This window comes from Lepidochelys olivacea (genome assembly GCF_965140295.1).
Source record: "Lepidochelys olivacea isolate rLepOli2 genome assembly, chromosome: 3".
Classification (NCBI taxonomy): Eukaryota; Metazoa; Chordata; order Testudines; family Cheloniidae; genus Lepidochelys; species Lepidochelys olivacea.
The window spans coordinates 212,054,730-212,073,661 of NC_140413.1; the positions used below are offsets into that span (position 1 = coordinate 212,054,730).

Consider the following 18,932-nt stretch of genomic DNA (forward strand, 5'->3'; position numbering starts at 1 on the left):
CTGGCCTGAAGTGTCTTACTGAGCTGGTTTAAGTGAGGATGGGCTTTTGACTATATTTGGAGAGGTTGGGATTGTTTATACTGACTTGGCTTGGAGATCCCCCTGGTGTGGATTTTTCTAGGTCACAGCCGCCTGTGCTGATGGACCTTGGGAGTTCCAGGCTGGCTATGGTCTGGGGGTTGAGGTGAAGGAGAGGCGAGTGAGACCCAGCAGACTCTGGGCAAGGCAGGAAGCCAAGAACTTGAGTTGCATTTACAGCTCTGACCTAATGCCTCATCCACTCGTTTCCAAGTTCAGCATGAATTCTGCCTGGAAGGCAGGTGGAAAAAACAAGGCTGGGAGGAAGTTGCCAAAACCCACACCTCAAGTCGGTGTCCAGGTTCGAACCTGATCCTATTCCAAATCCAGTGGCCCACAGGGCCTTCCAGACAAGTCACTGAACCTCCCTGTGCTGAAGGGAGTTGCTTCTGTTTCCCCATCTGTAAATACCAATTGCCACTAACGTGTTGGCATTTGTCAGCATCTACAGGGATAGAATGATGCTGGGACCCTCGGGCTACAGTGCCTTAATTGCCCTGCTGATACCTAGCTCTGTCTCCAACTCCTCTCCCCTTGCAAGGGCAGGCAAATGCTTTACTGCTCTCTAGTAGAGATTGGAGCTAGCGGTTGGCTTGTTTTGAAACGTACTCAAGACAAGATGGAAGTGCTTGTCTGAGAGGCCGCCAATAAAGCTGATGCAGATCTGCTGGCCCTGGGACAGTTTGAGAATCTGGTTATGGATTCCCAGCTGCTGTCAGACCATCAGGTAGCAGCATGACTAAGACTGTTTCTACTTCCACCTGGTCAGAGGATGTGACCTGCGCTACCATCACCTGTACCAGAGTCGCTTGGGCGTTGGACTCCCACACTGTGCTCAACAGGGGGCCATGCCTCCAGGCCGTCTGGAGATGGCGGTCAGTGCAGGGGTATGTCAGATGGCTGCAGCTGCTAGCAGCAGAGCAGGGTTTAGCAGCTCTGAGGGCTGGACTGGTGGGCACAAGAAGGAGAGCAAGGGTTTCTGAGTTGCCATCTCCCTTTCAAACTAAGGCAGTCCAGCAGGGTCACTCCTTCCCATGTCTTGCGGGTTCAGCAACTCCCTGTCCCAGGGAAGTTCCATCCACCCTGGGCCATGTGGCTAAGGGATAGGGAGGGGCTGTGGTGGGCCCTGCACATAGCTGAAAACAGTGTTCTTCCTGTGAGCTGTTGCTGTCTGAGCAGCCGGTACACAGCTGGCCCAGCAGTTACCTGGGACTCTCCAGGCTTACCAGCGCTGCAGGCAGCTACAGGGGGCGTCATTGCATCCAGCCCAGTGTAGCAGTGACTGACCGCATTCTCCCCAGGAGGCTGTTCAGTCCCTGTGTGAAACTAGCTGGTGGTCTCAAGCTAACATCTAGAGGGCAAAAGTCCCTGTTCCCTAAACCATCATCATGACCGATACCCTTCTCTGGCAGCCTCAACAGACAGCCAAGGGCTGAACAGGCCGCAGTCCGCCCTAGGGGCGGGTCTGGCAGGGCAGGGTTGAAGCAGACTAGTAGAGGAAAGCAGGTTGGCTCTTGCACTTCAGCTGCCTTTGGTTGATTGCCTCGTGTCCCTCTATCAGACTACAGTCCCTCTCCTGGGAAGAGTGCCCATGTTTTTCTGCCCCAGGGGGCATCCCATCCTGCTTATAGGGTACAGACTATAAGAATGGTCTGACCCATTATGGTCAATGTCCATCTAGTGCAGTATCCTGTCTCCTGTCAGTGGTCAATGCCAGGCCCTTCAGAGGGAATGAACAGAACCGGGCAGTTATCGAGTGACCCATCCCCTGTCCCAGCTTCTGGCAGTCGGGGCTGAGGGCTTGAGTCCCTGACCATCTCGGCTAATAGCCACTGATGGACCTATCTTCCAGGAACACATCTAATTCTTTTTTGAGCCTCATTATAGTTTTGGCCTTCACAACATCCCTGGGTGAGTACAACAGGTTGAATATGCGTTGTGTGAAGAAATACTTCCTTTTTGTTTTTAAATCTGCTGCCTAATAACTTCATTGGGTGACTCCTTCGTCTTGTGTTATGAGAAGGCGTAAATTACACTTTCTCCACACAGTCATGATTTTATAGGCGTCTATCATATCCCCCCCCATAGTCATCATCTCTTCCAAACTGAGCAGCACCAGTCTTTTTAATTTCTCCTCATAAGGAAGCTGTTCCATGCCCTTAATCACTTTGTGTTGCCTTTCTCTGCAGCTTTTCCAATTATAATAATCTCTTTTGAGATGGGGCACCGAGATCTACATGCAGTATTCAAGGTCTGGGTGTACCATGGATTTATACAGAGGCATTATGATATTTTCTTATCTATCCTAATGATTCCCAACGTTCTGTTAGGTGTGGGGTTTTTTTGTTTTGTTTTTTTTGACTGCTACTGCACATTGAGTGGATGTTTTCAGAGAACTCTCCACAATGACTCAAAGATCTTTCTTGAGTGGTAACAGCTAATTTAGATCACATAATTTTGTATGTATAGTTGGCATTTGTTTTCCAGTGTGCATTACTTTGCTTTTATCTACATTTGAATTTAATCTGCCATTTTGTTATCCAGTCATTCAGTTTTATGAAATCATTCTGTAGCTCTTCGCAGTCTGCTTTGGGTTTCACTATTCTGAGTAGTTTTGTATCCCCTGCAGACCTTGGCCCTTCACTGTTTGCTCCTTTTTCAGATCGTTTATGAATATGTTGAACAGCACTGGTCCTGAGACAGACCCCTGGAACAAACCAATGTTCACCCCTCTCCATTGTGAAAACTGACAATTTATTCCTACCCTTTGTTTCCTAACTTTTAACCAGTTACTGATCTGTGAGAGGACCTTCCCTTTTACTCTTCCCTCATCTTTTTATCCTTCTTATGGTGAATCCAGACCTGTGGGGAAAGGCTGCCCTGCTTCTGTCTCTACTGAGCCAGTGACGTGGACAAACGGGTATCGGTCTCCAGTGTGAGCTAGCACTAAATTCATGCTAACAATGTGTATTACAAGACCGATGTCGCAGCAGGATAGGCACAGCTGGACCTCTACGTCTCCGCCTGTAAGAGTGTAAATGTCACTTTGTTACAGCTGCTGAATGGTGCAGTGCGTTTTCAGCTGACCGCTAGGGAAATAATTCCTAATGGAAAGCCTCCACCTGGCCATTTGTTTGTTGCGAGAATAACGAACATGCGCTCTCTCGTCAGTTACCTCTATGGCCAGGATACCCCTGTTCTGAGTACACTGCCACCAATGGGTTGTGAGCCCAACTGCAAACATTTTTTATTTTTTTTTTTATGGCTGAAAGGGGTTTAAAGGCTGACGCTAAACAGCCAGACCGTCCTCTCCCTGGAGCTGTGGCAGGAGGGAAAGAAGCCACTGGAAAAAAGAGAAGCTGGCCTTTGCAAAAATGGAGCCTCTGTTCCACAAAGCTCAGCCATGCTGAATGGCATAGATCATACGCTCTTCGGTGCGGTGGGGTGCTAGGAAGAGCTCAGGTGCACAGAAAAAAGCAAATGTAAAGGTCAGAACTCAAAGGGAATCCGAAAGGCCATGGGCACGCTGGCTATCTTCTATAACGGGACATGCACCACAGGTCAGGCAGCGGGGGAGAGAGAGATTGCCTTAGGAATTTGACTTCGGGATCTGGTTGGACTTCAGAGCTTCAGCCTGCAATGTACAATCACCAAGACAATGGCATGGAAGCAAAATCCAGGCCTAAGGGACCAGAGGCAGCAGCATCTCAGCGTCCCCATCAGGCTCTATAACAGCTGCCACTCCGGTGTATCCTGGTGGCCCACCGTGCAGCACTCCCTGCTAGGCCCATAGGCAGTTGGTCAGTGCCAGGAAAGCGCAGGAGGAACAGAGCATGGGGTTTCCCACCAGTGAGCCGGGAAGGGGGCTGGAGGAACAGCTGTGTCCCTCCTCCTCCCCCCCTTCCTGCCCAGATCCCCTTCCCCAGGGTAGTGGAGGACAAGAGCGAGCAAAGGCCTGGGGCTGGCTCTCCATGGTGGGGTGGGAGAGGATGGTTCATTCCAGCTCACTGTGAAAGCTTCCCACTGAGCAGTGACCAGCCCAGGGCCAAACAGGGCTGCAGGGAGTGGGGGACCCGAGGGGCAGCTCTGCTCCAGCAGGCAGGGGAAAGGGAGGGGAGGACACCAGCTGGCATGGCACTTACGCAGGGTGGGTTTCCAAAAGCCAGGCCTGTCCCAGTCGCACTGGGAGCGTTAGCGGCTTGTGGCTGTGGCGGGGTTCGTCCCACCTCTCGGGTGGCATCTGGGTCCCCCAGGTCTGCTCCCGTTCACACCCGCCTCCTTGCCAAGCCCACGCTGTGCATATACAAAACAGCATGCACTAGACCCCACTGCTCCCTGCGTCCTCAAGCAGGTGAGGTCAGAGATACTTACTCTGCAACCCTTTCAGAGTAGGGCCTGTCTTTCCCTTGCACAGCGGGACTCGGAGCGTCTGCTGCGGCCCCTCTGAGCTGCTGACAAACATGCAATTCAGACTGAAGGTCCGAGCAGGGCTGCGGAGAGCGGGATGCATGCATGGTGTGACTGGCTGTGCACTGCAGGTGAAAGGAAGCTTGCTCTGCAAGTGATATGCACATTTGTGCATGACAAAGTTGGGTGGGGGGGTGGCTAAAGGATGAGGTTGGTCTAGATGCAATCTGTTTAACTGGTGCTTTCTTTGATTTTTATTGATAGCATTGACAGGAAATGTAGTCGAGCAACTTTCAGTCCAAACTAACGAAGTTCTTTGTGTGGCTGAGAACTTTAACTCTAGCATGAGAATTTTTTCCACCCTGAGTATATTACTGCTCCTCTTCTAGCCACAGTCCCACCCACGTGGGGTCAGCTCTTCAAGTCGTCCTCTTCCTTTCCGGTTTCTGTCTGGATGCAGTTTCTCAGAAATGCCGCAGCTTATCTGATTCTCTAGTATGACACCCATCCATCTTGGCGTGGGTCTCCCAACCCTTCTGAAAAGATCAGAAGGATCGCTAGTAAACAGGGTGTTACCCTCCACTTCTAAGTTGAGGAAAAGGGCTGAGTCTGTTACTACTGTTTTGTTTGTATTGAGGTAGCATCGAGGAGCCCCAGTCACAGGCTAGGTGCTGTACAAAAGATATCCCTGTGATGGAGCTGGCCACTCTGGGCTCAGTGGGTAACTGGAGCGCAAGAAAGACTGCAGAGAAGGAAGACTTATTTTGCAGTCAGTAGAGACATTCTGTCCATGTGACTCCCACTTTGTAGAGGCACACGTGCCCCATGCGTGCAGTATTCTCACACGCATGGAGTGCATGCGACCCTAGAATGGGATCCCCATGGACCAGTGCTCAAAGAACCACCTTAAATGGAGAGTAGAATGTGCATGCAGGCCTGTGGTGAGGGGCGCACAGCCTCTCGGCTGGTAAGAAGACTTGTCCTTCAAATCACTTCCCAAATATGGCTAGTTCTGCACAGATCCCAGCCGAAGCACAGAACTGGCTGGCGTGGGCCTGGAGACCAACACTTTTTTATTTAAAAGTGCCCTCCATATGGAAAAGGCCTCAAAGAGCCCCAGGCTGTCCTCTGATCCCTAAGGGAAAAGGAAGGTAGGCTGTTTCCCTGTAACTCTTGTAGCATATTCAGCTCTGGGCAGGAGAGATTAGGCACTCTGCTATCCGAGCCTGATTGCGTTCAGACAGGGTGAATACAATAACGTAGACTTGACCTTCCTGAAGTGGCTAAAGGAGTGGGGGCATGGGGAGGGGTTTTCTGATAATGGACCAAAAAGCTCTAGGGTCTAGTGTGTTTCAGAGCCAACAAAGCACCTGGGGCACAGTGGATCCCCTCCCCGGTTCTGCACAATCTCTCACAATATAATATTGGATTTATTTGCATTGCAGTAGCACCCAAGAACCTAGACTGGGATTGGGGCCCCGTTATAATAAGGACTGTGAATACTGTGGGTCCTGGTTTTTGTCTCCTCTCTACAAAAAATATAAATCTTAGTTTCAGCCACTTGTTCCAACGGGTATGAGAAGACGCTCCTGAAATGTAACCTTAGTTTTGATACTCTTTCCTCTTTCAAGGCATCCACCACATCTGTCTCCATGTTGCTCCATGTTCTTTATTTGCAGCTATATCTAGAAAAATTAAAGATCCCTTTTGTACATAAACTGCTAAATAGAACTTCAGAAAGGGGTTCTGATGTAAACCCTTTGTTGCATCTGTCTATTGAAATATGATTTTAAAAAACCCAATCCTACATTGAAATGCTCCATGGGGCTAAACTTACAAAGTTGGAGTGATTTATTAATCTGCTGTAGTGGAATTTTATTGGCCAAAGCTACCTACACTTGCCTCCTCTTAAGATTGTGGAGCTGGTCCAAAATGTGGTGAGACTCTGCTGTTCTGTGTAACCCAAATCAGTGCCCCAAAGTGTTGTTTTCTCCAACCATCTGCATTCTTCTCTTGCCAAGGGGATTTCACAGTGACTGTATTTCACAATCCAAAGTTTTGAATAATTGTGCATTTGAAAGAATATCTGACTGGCCACAAAGAGAATCCACTGAATAAAGGCAGGTGGATGTTTTGTTCTTTGCATAGTATCTAACTGCAGGAGCAGTTGTTTCCATCTGACTTAGAGAGGCAGTGTGGTCTGTTTGCCTGCTTATATACAAAATATTTCCCTGGAATCCTACAACATCAGGGTTGGAAGGGACCTCATAAGGTCATAGAGTCCACCCCCTGCTCAAAGCAGGACCAATCTCCAATTTTTGCCCCAATCCCTAAATGGCCCCCCTCAAGGATTGAACTCGCAACCCTGGGTTTAGCAGGCCAATGTTCAAACCACTGAGCTATCCCTCCCCCTATATGCTATTAAAAAAAACAAACACTCTGGAGGTACCAATAGTAAACGGAGTTGGTGCTGAATCAATCTGTTATGACAGCACCTTTATCATGTGTCCTGTTTATCTCCGACCTGCCCCAAAGAAGCATGAGACCTATAAAATGACCAACTCACATTTACTTGGAGCGGACAGTCTAGCTCGCTAAGAAAAAATATATATATATATCAAAGAAGAAAGCATCATCTTTCCAAGTGGTATGTAATCAAATAGACCCTATATTCTCCTTTATGACCACTCTTTTCTAATTTTCTACAAACAGCCTGAAACATCATTACTGAGGATTTCTACCTCTTAACCATAAACCATTCCTATGGGGGCATAAAAAGAATAAAGCATGCCACAAATCACTTGTATCAAAACAGTGCTTTCCCTGAATTTGCAACCCCAAAGACTTTTATCTGCTTCTAGGTTAGTAGGAGCTCTTTGTAGCGCCGTCCTTTCTAACCTAAACAACTCTAGTCTTTTTCAGTCTCTTGACAAATGGATGTTTTTCCATAGTCTTCACATTACCAATGTTGTCACCCGTTTCTGAACTCACTGTTTCTGCTATCCCTTTTCTAATTAGGGCACCAGAACTAAACACAGCATTCTAGGTGAGGTAATTCCATTGGTGGGGGTGTGTGTGGTAGCATTAGAATCTCTTTCCGTATTTCCATTTCCTTCCCTAGACACCCTCACATCTGTATTGACGGATGCTACGAACTGAGCAGTGGACTTCACTGCTTTGTCTTTTGTGCCATCCAGGCTTCTTTCCTGAGTGGTTGCGGTAATTTAGAACTTGGTAAAGGGTATGTGTGATGTTGCACTGTCCATGTTTATGGAAATATGCTTGAGAATAAATGACATAACTGGAATATGCTTTATGCTAGATATGCCATGTAACATATCTTTGCAAAGGTTATGATCTAATAAATATATTCGTGTATCATTTTTATATCTAAAGTTATGAGCTTTGGCTCTATGCTTGTATTTGAAGTGTTAGCTATAGGAAACACATGAGGGAAGTTTGGCCCACATATTGTAAAGGGACAATTCAAGTAATTGGAAGTACTGAACTAACAATGGACTTTGGGAGACACCAATCCATATCTGAACTTTCCTGGGAAAGTTCAAAATAACATGTAAACCATGGCGTCAGTCTGCAGAAAGCTGAATCATTCATGGACATGTGGCTGCAAACTCCATCTTGTTGCTATGATTTTTGCATAGAAGAACAAAGGGGTATCTGCCCACAAGAGAGACTATAAAAGGCCCTGGCAGCTTCTCCATTTTTTCTTCAGCTGGCTCAAGAGAGAGAGAGAGCCTCTCCACCTCAAAGAGATATCTCAAAGAAACTGGAACAAAACTGTAACTATGGGGGTATGAGTGATCGCTGGACCCAAGCCATAAACTACAATGTTGTTCTGGAAAGGATTGTATCTGAGATAGCATCTAGGGTGAGAAGTTAGTATTTGTAACTAGATCCTTGGTGTATTAAGTTAGCCTTGCGTGTTTTTATTTATTTTTTGCTTGGTAACTTTGTTTATTACTTGAAACCACTTGAATCCTCCTCTTTATACTGAATAAAATCACTTTTTTTGTTTGTTAATCACTTCCTCTGGGTTAATTCATACCTGGGGGAGCAAACAGCTGTGCATGTCTCCCTATCTGTGTTATAGGGGGTGGACAATTTGCGTTTACCCTATATAAGCTTTATACAGAGTAAAATGGATTTATTTGGAGTCTAGGCTCCCAGAAAGACTGAAAACTGGGTGTTGGGAAAGTCCCTGTTAACTGAGAAGCCCCTGGGCTAAGTGAATCTTAGTTTCTGTGAACTGCAGGGAGGCATGGCCCAATCTCTTGGTCTGTGCTGGGGCTGACTGGTGTGTAATGTATGAACAGGGCAGAAAAGTCTCAAGAAGACTCTGCTTGGTATGCAGGAGGGAGCACTACTTTGATATAGAAAGTCTCCCTCCTAAGATGTGCAAGAAGAAACTCTCTGCTTGGATACACATTGGGTGTTCTTCCACCAAGGAAGGTGCAAAGCTGAATGATGCTCAGTTTTATTACTGAGGAAATAGCATGTGATCATATAATTAAAGACTTTGTTATAAGACATATGCATGAGGGGCAGAGTTAAGATTAAACATGCAACTTCAGTGTTTCTTAATTCAATTGCTCAACTGAGACCCCTTAATATTTCCTTAATGTAGATATTTTTGGAGTGTGTGGAATGGAATCTTGGATGGCATATGATTATGGTGGCAGTCTCGATGGGTTTTACTGCAAAATAAATACACGTAGTAAATAATATTGAACAGAGTTGGTCAAAATGCAGAAAAAAGTTAAGAAAAACTTGGGGGAATTTCTTTGTTTATACATTAAGTTTCAAGAAACTATTTCATCCTAATTTTGAAACTGGAAAAAATGTCTGCTGTGCTATAGTATGTGTTTTTCAACAGTGAGAGAATTACTTCAGAAAGAACATTAACCGTTCACATGTACATAAGTTCAGAAACTAGCCTCAACCTTCTATTCTAGTGAATCACTTGTGCATGGTGAATCTTGCAAGTACTGGGATTTAATTGTGACATTTTTATATAACCAGTCCAAAATGTAGTTGTTTTTGATAAACAAATGTAATGCACTGTAGATTTTGCAAATGCAATACATAAATAAGACCTCAATAGAATACCTTATTTGACTTGAGTAACACTTCTTACTTTTGTATCTGCAGGTAGGAAGACCTTTGGAAGCTGGTCAGACAAAGCTATCATGTTGAGGTTAAGTCATTCACCCGCCTTTCCTGAAGGTTTTCACCTTTTAAGTATTGTGGCACTCTTGCTATTCCATGTGGACAAAGCATATGCAGAAAATCCAACAGAAGAAGAGCCAAACAACACTGCAGTATGTACTGGTACATATTTTTGCAAACCAGGTGTGATTTTACCTATCTGGGAGCCCCAAGACCCTTCATTTGGCGATAAAATTGCTCGAGCTACTGTCTATTTTGTGGCCATGGTCTACATGTTCCTAGGTGTATCCATCATAGCTGACCGCTTCATGTCCTCTATAGAAGTCATTACATCCCAAGAGCGAGAGATAACTATCAAGAAGCCCAATGGTGAGACCAGCAAAACCACAGTGAGGATTTGGAACGAGACTGTGTCCAACCTAACGTTGATGGCTTTGGGTTCTTCAGCCCCTGAGATTCTACTTTCTGTTATTGAAGTATGTGGTCATGGTTTCACGGCAGGGGATCTCGGACCGAGCACCATTGTAGGCAGTGCGGCCTTTAACATGTTCATCATTATAGCCATATGTGTCTATGTGGTTCCGGATGGAGAAATACGGAAGATTAAGCATCTAAGAGTGTTTTTTGTGACAGCAGCTTGGAGCATCTTTGCCTACACTTGGCTTTACCTTATTTTATCTGTCATATCACCTGGTGTTGTGGAGGTCTGGGAAAGCTTGCTCACTTTCTTCTTCTTTCCCATTTGTGTGGTGTTTGCATGGGTAGCTGACCGAAGGCTTTTATTTTACAAGTATGTCTACAAGAAGTACAGGGCTGGCAAACAGCGAGGCATGATCATTGAACATGAGGGTGACCGGCCATCATCCAAAGCTGACATTGAAATGGACGGCAAAGTGGTTAACTCCCATGTGGAGAACTTCTTAGATGGTACCCTGGTTCTGGAGGCAGATGAGAAGGATCAAGATGATGAGGAAGCAAGGAGGGAAATGGCTAGAATCCTGAAGGAGCTGAAGCAGAAGCACCCCGACAAAGAAATCGAACAGCTGATTGAATTAGCCAACTACCAGGTTCTGAGCCAACAGCAAAAGAGCAGAGCCTTTTATCGCATTCAGGCTACTCGGCTAATGACGGGTGCTGGCAACATTTTGAAGAGACATGCTGCGGATCAGGCACGGAAAGCTGTCAGCATGCATGAGGTCAACTGTGAAGTGGTGGAAAATGACCCTGTCAGTAAGATCTACTTTGAGCAGATCACCTACCAGTGTCTCGAGAACTGTGGCACGGTAGCTTTGACCATTGTTCGCCGAGGTGGTGACTTGACCCACGTCGTGCACGTTGACTTCAGAACAGAAGATGGCACGGCCAACGCAGGGTCTGATTATGAGTTTACCGAAGGGACAGTGGTCTTCAAGCCTGGCGAGACACAGAAGGAAATCCGCGTTGGCATAATTGACGACGATATCTTTGAGGAGGATGAGAACTTCCTCGTTCACCTCAGCAATGTGCAAGTGAGCACTGAAGCGTTGGATGAAGGAATTCTGAAGGCCAACCACGTCGCAACGCTTGCCTGCCTGGGGTCGCCCTGCACTGCCACCGTTACCATCTTTGATGATGATCATGCGGGCATCTTTACCTTTGAGGAGCCGGTCACTCACGTGAGCGAGAGCATTGGAACCATGGAAGTGAAAGTGCTGAGAACGTCCGGCGCTCGAGGAAATGTTGTTGTGCCCTACAAAACCATTGAAGGCTCAGCCAGAGGGGGAGGAGAGGACTTTGAGGATACTTGTGGGGAGCTTGAATTCCAGAATGACGAGATTGTGTAAGTAGCTCCTTTTTAACATCTCTTACCAGTGCAAAATGAACGAATGGGGTTTATCCTGCCAGACGGTGTACGGCATTCCAAACACATGCCATTGCGCTCGTGCTCCTGTTGCCACAGATCCCAAATGGCCTCGTGCACGGCTCCCACCCCCCACCCCCCCGGAGCCCCAGGTATAGTAGAAGTGTAGCAAAAACCCAGCACTAGCATGCCAGGTGGTGGAGCCTCCATGCAGGAGACTTTGCACGCCTGTGTGCTAGAGTGGAGCTGTGCGTGGGAGAGTGGTTCACAAAGCAGGATGTAAACAATGGGTAGCTAAGCAGAGAAGACCCATGTGGAGGGGGGCAGTGGGCAGATGTTGTTGTCATTACACCATTGTGGCAGTAGGCCTATGTTACGAGAGTCAGAAGCATGCATAGTGTGGTCTCCACCCCATCCCAACTGAGTGTGACTGTGTCTCGAGCCAAGCACACCTTTTTCACTAGTGCTTTGCACCAGTTCATAGGGTTCTCCTGCCACTCACTTTGGAAAATGTCTTTTTAGTGGCTCCTTGTTCAAAACGCTGCAGACCTATGTTGCCGTTGGCATCGGTGACATCATGAAAGATGTCTGTCCTGGGCCTTAAGTAAACGTTTCCGTGTGGGGAAGTGGTGACATGAACGATAAGCCAACAGCCAGGGTTGATGGATTACAAATGCAGAAGTGGTTAGGGAAAAGTGCTGCTGCTAAGCATTGCCTGGTGAGCTGGACGAGGGAAAAATCACACCTGCCGTGGCATATTTATTGTGTGTTGTGTTGAGAACCAAAATGCTACAGTGGGGAAAAATGTATCCTGAAATATGCCTCAGAGAGAGAGCTCCTCTCCCCAGTATTGTGTCCCTGGGAGGGGCAGGGCACAGAAAGGGCACAAAACCTGATCAACTTCAACCCTAGGCTCTTCCTAAAGCAAACACCGTATGCTTAAGCCAGTCTACTACGAACAATAGTCTCATTTGCTAAAAATCACTGTAGAATTTGGAGTGGTCCCTAACAAAGGGCAGTGCCTACCCAGGGGAATCTGGGAGGTTGGCTAGAACGTCCCGTTCAATCCATACTACTCACTTCTTTGTAAGACTCTAGGCACCCCCAGTACAAACCGATGAAGTGTGCCTTTCTGTTTCTTGCATTCTTTATAGCTGCTCTGAAGGTACAGAAGCCAAATGATTTATAAAGGTGTGTGTGTTTTAAGGTTATTTTAAGATTTTTGCCAGGTGCAGGACTGACCGCGTAAGGGACAAAAATCAGGATTTTTAGCACTTTCTTTTGTTTGAAAATTTCACACAAACACATTTTGGTCAGGGGATTCTTTGAACTCTGTTCTCTCTGTGTTCAAGCCTGTTGTGCAATTGGTCACCTCAGAGTATTTCTGTTCTCTGATTGTCTGAGTGCAGCTGTAGTAACCAGGGGGAATGCTTGATCAAGTGACTAGGCCTTGGATTTTCTCCAGGAGAGCCAGGGAGACGTCTGTGGAGACGGGATGAACTAGGTTAGTAGAATGAAGGAATTTTGAGAACCATTTAAACCAGGCCACATTAATAGCAAACATTCGTGCCAGCAAAATCAGGCTACTACTGCTACACCCTAGGCTGGGGGTGGATGTAGAGGTCATTTCCTCTTGACACTCTCACTTACTCACTCTTCACAATATATGTGTGTGTGTGTGAGAGAGCACGTGGTCCCAGCCATCAAGTTTGGGGCCAGATCCTTGTCTGGTTTATTGAATTTGCTCTGGTAGGGGCTTGTGCTGTCCTTGTTGTGAAGGGTGTGGTCATGTATCTTTATCCATCTTGTTAGCTGCATTAGTGCCTGGCTTCTGCTCTGGGATTTGGAGAGGGCAGTCCTTGGGGTGCTGTCTTGGAAAGCATGGTATTTCATACCCACCAGCTGCATTGATCAAATGCGCCGGTTCCAAGTGACTGTCACCTGTACCTATTCACCACTTCTCGCCAGCTCACAGTCACTGTTGGATGCTCACGCAGAGATAATACCTCTAACCTCTGAATAATCAGATGCCTAAGGATGGGCTCAGGGGCTAGAACTAGGAAGGGCTGCGTGTGTTGCAATGCTCAGACCTGCAGCAGCTTAGGCACCCTGCCGCCCAGTGCAATGGGGAGAGTTAAGCACCTAAGAATGGGATTGACGGACTCCTTCAATCTGAGTGGGGAGCTGCCGAAGCTAGGCAGTGGGAAATGCTGCACTGAGTCCTCTCTCACTGGCTTTTGGGAGACAGGGGTGCGCTAACTCCAGCAGAGAGGCCCCCCCCCACCGCACACACACCTTATAGCCTAGTGAGTAGGGGCACTCCTCTGACATCTGAGACCTCCTTCAGTCGCCCACTCTACCTGACTTGAAGTGGGAACTCAGACTCAGGTCTGCCGCACCCCTGGCGAGGGAGCCACACTCAATCTTGCCTGCTGAAGCTGCTCTGATTTTGGTTACATAATTCGCTGTTCTTTGTGCTGGTGCGAGAGAGAGAGAGAGACCCCATAGCCCAGTGGTCAAGGCACCCCGGTTGCCTGTGGGAAGAGTTACCTTCGAGTCCCTGCCCCCAGAAATACTGACTTATACAAAGTGGAACTGCACCACTAAGAGAGACTGACAAAGCCTCACCAGAATGGCCTGCAGGTGTTGGGGGGCACTCAGCTGGGAGGTGAGACCTGTTTCAAGCCCCTACCCCAGGCCCCACGGACAAGGCAGGAAGGAATATGCCTAGTTGGAGAGCCCCACTGGGGCTAGGGGACAAGCGAGAGCACCAGGCAGCGTCAGGGCTTATGTGGTTTTGTGTGCGCCCAGTAGCAGAAACTTAGGCACTTGTAGGGTTAGGTAGCAGTTGAGCTGTGGTTTTGGGGTGGCTGCCTAAATGATGGGCTTAGGCACCCATTAGGCACTCAACTCCTTTTGTGGATCTTTCCCAGGGGGCCTAAATTCAGATGCCCCCATTTGAAAAATTTGCCCATATCAAAATAAATGGCTATTTCAGCAGAATGTGCTGGTGATGGGTGTGAAGCCTGTGTGTCTGTGTATAATTACAGTGATGGAGAGTAATATAACTGGACAGCAGATCTGACCTGATTAGATTAGGAGATGTCCCACTGGCGGCAATGGGATCTCGCCTGACACCGCTTCCTCAGCATCCTGGACCCTCAGCAAGGCCATGCTAGATGCTGTTGATCAGTATAAGACCGAGGAGTGAGAAGCAGAGACAGATGTATTTATCTTATCTGGCTATGTGACACCGACATCTAGAGGAAGAGAACTACACTGAAATGACTAACATCCGCCTATTGGCTGTAGCCAAGGAGTCTCTGGGTGCTCGGCTCATCTGGAAATGAGGCCCTGGAGTCTGATGCCCAACCCCCTCTCCTCACCCACCCCCTACCCCCAGGCCCATGTAAAGGTCGGTTTGCTCACTGTATCTGGAGAGGCTTCTCCATGTGTTGGTGTCCCTCCCTGGTGGTGTGTGCGAAATCACCATGATCCTCAGCAAAAACTGTTCCTCTCATGGGCATTAATATGGATTTCACTGGGGTGGTGGCAAAACAAGGCCTCTGGTGCTGAACTGACTCGTCATGGGAGAATAATGCTGAGCATGGCAGTGCTGCATAGGGAACACCTAAAGTAATGCTGTTTGTTTCACTCTGTGTTGCCAACGTCTTTCTTGTGGATAGGCCACGGAGCAACACTAGATCTGACAGGAGCAAGTTAGCAAACAGAAGAAAGTAGCATCTAAACATATGTTGGAAGGGGTAGGGTATAGTGGGGGTGTGAGAACCATTGAACCAAACTAAACCCTGGATATGATGGAAACTGCTCCCCTCATTCCAGCACCTATTGTCGGGCGTGTAGGAGTTGGTAACTATTTCCATGCTAAGTCATCCTGATCTACATGGGAAATATATATTTGTAAAATGCACGTGATAGTGAAGGCCCCTTCACGTGGACTTGTCCACACAGAGGCTCAGTGTCCGGCAAGCTGGGGGTAAATCTAGAGAGCACTAGCCTGTTGCACGCTGACTGGCCATGTGGACCCTGCTATTGTGCACTGACAGTTCCATAGTGCATTTAGTGCACATGAGCAGGGCTCACATGGTGACTTATTGCATAGCAGGTGAGTGCGCTGTACATTTACTCCCCAGCTTGCTGTTCTCTGTCTCTATATGGACAAGCCCAAGCGTTGCTGTGAAGCACCAAAGCCGCCCCTTGAAGAAAGGGGAACATAATGCACATCGGGAAAGGAAAGTATTCAGTAGCTGTTGTCCTCAGAAAGCTGACTCCAGCCTTATCTTGCATCACTACATCTGATTAAAGCCTTCTTATTAACTGACAAGAACATGGACTAGTATTAAGTTGTATGCAGTGTTGCTGTAGCCCTGTGGGTCCCAGGATATGAGAGAGGCAAGGTGGTGGAGGGAATCTCTTTTATTGGATCAGCTTCTGTCAGTGAGAAGTGCTCAAGCCACACAGAGCTCTTTTTTGGGGGCAGGGGGGAGTTTGTTTAGTGCAAGCTTGAAAGCTTGTCTCTCTCACAAACAGAAGTTGGTCCAACAAAGGAGATTCCCTCCCCACCTTCTCTCTCGAGTACTAAAATGTGCAGTCAGGATCTGATCCTGTCCACAAAAATTGCCATAACACAACAGACCATGGTCCATCTAGTTAACAAAGTCTTTGTTGGTAACCAATGTCTCGTGATTCAGAAGATACCAAATATAGCTGTACATTTAGTCTACTTCGCATAGAAAATATCTTCCCCTACCACAGACGGAGATCATCTTATGCCCTGAAGCATGAGGATTGATATCTCTGCTAAGTTTGGCTGCAAAGTTACACAGAAACATAGATGTTCTGTTGTGGTACTTTCTCCATAATCGAAAGAGCTCTGTTAATCTTATTTTGAAGCCCTTACCCTAAGCCTTGGAATCAGAAAGATACAGAATTCTCTTTTTTTGTGATCAGTATGATATTAGTTGGGTAGATTGTTTCATTAGACTGAAAGAGATGCTGTACATAAGACATTTCATATCAGGCTTCTTAATGCATCCTGGGCCTTAGTAATTGCCAGATCTAGTCATATAATTATGGATAATAATGTATTTAGATTTATAACAGTCCTATAAAAAATACCTCTCGCAGGCTCTACAAGTGACATTTTGGACATGAGGGCAATTCAACCATGTTTTGGCATTTCTTAACGCACACCACGGCAGATACTAATCTAGCAGTCAAATGCCATGACACACACAACCAGCTAAACCCAGCATTTAAGAGAGGGTGCTCCACTTCTTCCAAGACATCAGACCCCAGGTGTCTCTCCAAAAGCCTCAGTAAAATGTATACAGGCTTTGCAATGTATCTTGAACAAATATGGGCAGTGCTGGACCAGGTGGCATTTTTAAAAATTTTATAATTTTTTTTGGTAGGAAATATTTCTAAAGAAATAAAGTACAGGATGAGTCCACCCAAGCTAGCATCATGCCTCTGTCTTCCTCCCCCCACCCCACCCAAAACGCTTTAAGAATAAGGTTTGCGATGGACATTGAATCCTGTTGGGTGATGAGCACCCCTGTGTTTATAGATGCTTCTTGGTGGCAGTTGGGTTTGGTACCTAAGTAAAATAAACTCAAGGCATTTCTGCAAAGGGGTTTGCTGTGCAATTTCAGTTTTCTGTGTATATAAAACCAGATTCTTTCAAGATAGATTGAGCAAAAACCCCACCTGTTATACAATGAAAGGAAAAATTGCCACCAGAGGCTAAAATGATCAAGTGTCCAGAGACCTGTTTGTGTCTTTCTGGATGCAGGCTCCTAGATTTCCTGCCAATGCATTCAGTTATAAGCAGAAGGAACTAGTTCTCTTGGCTGGAGCTGTATTTTGTTCTACCTGGAAGTGATAACTTCTAGAGGGCTCTGGAGTTAGAGGGAACAAGCCTTTCTGTGGATTCTCTCTGCAACAGGCAGCAGATGTAATTCACTGCCCTTTCATAAAGGGTTAAATTCTTCTGAAGCATGGAAGGGGCCTGCAACAGGACCCTCGCTGGGACTGTGGGTTGAGAAGCTCTGTAGCCGGTTCCTCCTTACTTGCTATATGTAGCAGAAGGCATCTCTGTGCTAGCCACCTGTAGGCTGGGGTGGAGAAAGACGCAGGGCCATGGATAAGCATTTGTATGGTTCAAATGGCCCAAAACACTAGGCAAGAGATGCAGATGCTGGAAATACTCCAGATTATCGTCTGGCACTGCAGCCATGGAATACAATGGACACGGTTGCAACCTGCAGAGAACCACTGTGGGCCTGGTTTCTAAAACTGTGTGTGCATAACTGCACACCTATTTTGCATGTTTGACTGTGTTCAGCAAGACACATAGCTGGCCAGTTGGTTGTGACATTGCCTGAGCAACACATGGAGTTACCTGATTTGTATATGCGAACGTGGTGAGACACACGACTGCACAGGGGCCATTTTCACATTCCTGACCTGCATGCCACTTACTGTCAGCACCCAGAATACTATTACGTAAATCAGGATGAAGAGACCTAGGGTTTGATCCTGCCACCCTTACTCCCATGTGTAAGTCCAGTCAGAGCACGTGTGTGACTGATTGCAGATGTGGAGCCCATCTATCCTCCAGCACTGCATTCCTTTCCCCACTTTTAAGGACACAGGCTTAATTTGTGCTGTTTGCCAGTGTGAGTCCGACCTGACTAGATTGTATGTCCCTGTTTGGATTGCAGATAGGAAGGTTATCAGCCAAAGCAGGTTGTATCAAAGGATTATAGGGTGGGAGGGGGAAGAGAAATAGTTAGTTCTATTTGCTTCCCTATTAAGAATTGACACAGTTTTTTGTACTTGACAAACCAATGTTTCCTTATTTGTAATGAGCTGTTGTTGGCAATTTACCACTGCCAGCTGCATCTCAGTGGTTGATTAAGGGAACTTGGAGCTCAGATATGTAATAACTCTCTAAGAGCCATGTGAGAACTAGTTATTAGCCTCATCAGGGTCTGTGTACACATCCGCTGTGCTCCCTTGTGAAAAGCTACCCATTAAATGTATTGTAGTAATTTACGAAACACAGGACCCATTCTGTTTTTACATATTAAAGCAGTCGTGCCAACAGCCCTCAAGAGTTCTGTGTAACTCGCCCGCAGGACTTCCTCTCATGGTGCAGAGCCCTGGCACCTACTGGGGCAGCCCCACACCCCCAAGGCATGCGGGGAGAGAGACTCAGCCTTTTCAGCGTGTAGCTTCTTTCCACTTTGTGTAGCCAGACAGTCTGCAGTGCTGGCAGGACATGACTAGGCAGGCTCTGCCCAGCTGTGCCCTTCCCCGCACACTTCCTGCACAGGGGGAGCATCTGGCACAGCCCCTGTGCTCCCCTTTGGCACCCGCAGCTAGGATCTGGGCA

General features: G+C 47.0%; 1 protein-coding gene across 2 annotated transcripts in view; it reads left to right on the plus strand.

Moving 5' to 3' along the window:
• Positions 1-18,932, plus strand: part of SLC8A1 (solute carrier family 8 member A1) — a 337,594-nt gene that overhangs the window by 42,515 nt on the left and 276,147 nt on the right. For both annotated transcript variants that reach the window (XM_084622736.1, XM_084622735.1), the window contains exon 2: positions 9,655-11,491. In XM_084622736.1, coding sequence (XP_084478862.1) covers positions 9,693-11,491 — 1,799 coding nt within the window. In that variant the 5' untranslated portion in view covers positions 9,655-9,692. The remainder of the gene's footprint in view (positions 1-9,654; positions 11,492-18,932) is intronic.